The sequence below is a fragment of the Nylanderia fulva genome, unplaced genomic scaffold (genome assembly GCF_048542155.1).
Source record: "Nylanderia fulva isolate GAGA-0341 unplaced genomic scaffold, ASM4854215v1 Scaffold316, whole genome shotgun sequence".
NCBI lineage: Eukaryota > Metazoa > Arthropoda > Insecta > Hymenoptera > Formicidae > Nylanderia > Nylanderia fulva.
In genome coordinates, this window is record NW_028190386.1 from 120967 (window position 1) to 123999 (window position 3033).

At 46.9% G+C, this 3033-nt stretch overlaps 1 protein-coding gene across 1 annotated transcript; it reads right to left on the bottom strand.

Annotated features, from left to right (window-relative positions):
* Positions 1–999: 999 nt before the first annotated feature.
* LOC146722426 (uncharacterized) lies at positions 1000–2811 on the bottom strand. Its single transcript, XM_085484793.1, has one exon. The coding sequence runs from the start codon at positions 2809–2811 to the stop codon at positions 1000–1002; it is 1812 nt and encodes a 603-aa protein (XP_085340919.1).
* Positions 2812–3033: the final 222 nt, after the last annotated feature.

A 3033-nucleotide genomic window follows, 5' to 3' on the forward strand; every position in this document is an offset into this window, starting at 1 on the left:
GGGCCCCGAGGACCGATCAGCATGGCCCCCTCCGAGCAAAGCCCCTTGGGACAACCCTCCGGGCAAAGCCCCTCGGGTGACCATGCTGACCCCTCCGCCGGCGCGACCCCCTCCGGGCAAAGCCCCTCGGGTAGTCGCGCGCGGCACCTCCGATGCGGCCCCCGCCGATCCCACCCCCTAGGTATAACCCCAAAGGAGGCCCCCCCCCATGACGGAGGGGAGGGAAAAACCCCGGGCGGCGGAAGCCGCCTACCTGACAGGCGTGTCAGGCCACAGAGCATGGTGGGAAGGGAAGCGCCGAAGCGCCGTGCAGTCCCTTCTCCTAACGGTGCCTTGCCACCGGGCGTTTGAATTCCGGGTCGCCATCCTTTACTACATACGAGCCGAAGCTCTAACGGGGAAGTGGGCCCCGTCTCCCCGGGATGCGGAATTCTTCCACACCCCAAGGAGAGCCCCCCGAGACGGAGGGCGTGCCCCCGAGACCGGGGGCAGTGTACCTCTGGAGGTACAGACCGCTCTTGGCACCCCTCGCAAGGCTATTCCCTTGCGAAGGGTGAGCCCCCCCACCACGACAAGGTGGCGGTCCACGGGGGGGATGTGTACGGTGTCTAGGGGCTCGCAAGTATAAATGGTGTAGCGTATACAGGGGCATTAGTAGCATGCAATGCGTAAGGTGTTTCAGGGGTTAGAACATACATTTGTTGTCCGATTTAGGCGCGCTTATTCTCTAACTTTTATGTTTCCTAACGAATGATTCGGAGCAAAGCACCCTTGTTAATTATGCTTTTTATGATAAAAATATTATTTAAAAGTGGGTTGCTACTCCCGTTGTCATTTGTGAGAAGACATGTTTTAACTTATAAGTAATTATATGTTGGATTAAATTGTTTATACCGATCTTTCATGTAGGTTAGAGATTGTCATGACTAATATGTTAAAGAATAAAATTTTGAAAAAGATTGAAATTTTGAAATTTGTTTGGACGTTACATCTCCCCTCCTATTTGAGAATAAAACCCGACGTTGATCTAGGGTTTTGTTCTAGGTTATATAGATGCTGGTGTAAGTCATTATATGTCTGAGGGATAGTAATATTTATGGATTCCATTTCTCCAGATCGTCTGGTGTTATAGCCTTGAAGTTGTGGCTGACTTATCACTGGCGGTTCTTTTGGCAGTGCAGGGGGTGTGTCTGAGATGGTGGCGAGAGGTGTGGCGTCTTCTGGGAATTTGTTCTTTTCTTCTTTTTCGTTCATATTCTTGCGGCTGAGGTGAAGCAAGAGATTAGTTAGAGAGTCCCATAATGCTCCTATTAGATGTAGACTACATCCATATACGGTATGTAGTGCGTATCCATGGATGATGGTATCAATTGCCAATTTAGCAATACGAACGATCATAAATACTCCAACGACACCGGCCGTGGCTGATCCAAAACTCATGAATCCTCTCCATATTTTTGCCGCGGTGTTGTCTACGATTTTGTTGAGCGATTCTTCGTCTAGTAGTTTGTATAATGAGACGGAGTCGGTGTTAACTGGGTGTCCGATGAGCCCACGGGCGACGGCGTTGAGCAGTGCCGGTTTCTCTGCGGGGAACATAATGTGGTCTCTCAATTTTTCTATGTCTTGTTGCGTATAGATTCCGCTAACAGCTAGGGGTCCAGGTGTTAAATAACTCCAGGTAAGAGATGCCATGGGTCGTAGTTGTTGAGGTGACAACTGTCTTACTTGTGCTTTTGGCGTGAACTGTACCCAAGTGTCCTTTATCCGGTATAACGTTGGTAATTCTTGAGAACATTTTCGCTCATTCCCGATCTTTGTGACGATTCTTGATTTGGGTGTGAGGAAGTAAGAAGCGTTTCTGATGGTTACGGGTAACTCGTTATAACATTCTTTGGTTGGACGTACGGTTACTTCTACAGGGATGCATTTTATGATTTGGACAGCTTCTCCAGTGGTGACGGCCATGTATCCCGGCGATTTCATTAGACTATACGCGAATTCATCAGGCAAGAGAGTTGCAAAGGATAAGGCGTTGGTTATTACTTGTCTTTCCAATTCACATTTTTGTTGTATGACGTTATGATACAAAGATGTCATTTGATGTCGGATATGTTTTTCAACATACACAAACTTGGAGTTCATGTAAGTGAATATATCGAAGTTATCCACAGGGATCGTACCTTTGTTGGCAAAAGTTTGGCCTTGCTTTGTTTCGAGAATAAATAATTTCGGATGTTCCGTGCGAAGCAGGGTGTATCCGCACAATGGCTGTTCTTTAGTTTTAGTCAAGGCGAATGTGATGTTTTGTGTGGTAAGACTGTAGACGATGGGTGAATTATCGCCTGCTATTTTAGTCGCTAGTCCTTCGTATAGTACGTCGTATTGATTGAAGTTGCATGATTTCGTAGGTACTGGTTTCCAAAAGGTGTAGCCGTCGTCAGAATCCAAACAAAAGCTGTCGGCCAGTGTACAGATGGTTCCTGACCTTAGCTTGATTTTACCGTGTTTGAGTTGTACTGGCACATAAGATGATTTGAGTGAGATTTTTGCGACTGCTTGAACAATTACGTTGTCCCATGTGCCGTAAGGGTCAGAATATTGCGTACCCTTACACGTTCCATCGGTTTTTAATTCGCCAGCCAGCGTAAGGCTGTGATAAGAAGTTTGGTTGATTTTAAGTCCACTGATTAAGTGAGCGGGTCCCAGGGATGTGGTGCCATCTTGAAACATTCGCAAGCATTGCGAATATCCGGTTTCTTGGACGTAATCCGCTTTTCCGTTAAAGACGACCGAGATGTGCGAATGCATGCCACAGTGATATATCGTGCGGGATATCTTTAGTTTGCACTGTATAACTTCTGCATAGTTATATTCGGAAAGTTGTAATAGTTGTATATAAGTTTCTGTGAAGTTTGGAGTTTGATGATGGAGATTGCATTCTCCTACATCTAAGAGGGAAACGGCGGTGATGTTGAGATGCTGTCCACCACAATCAAATCCAATCAAGGCGAACGAAGTTTTAACGGAGAG

Coding starts and splice junctions, on each gene's coding strand:
- LOC146722426 (XM_085484793.1), bottom strand. CDS start 2,811: ATGCATTCGCACATCTCGGTCGTCTTTAACGGAAAAGCGGATTACGTC.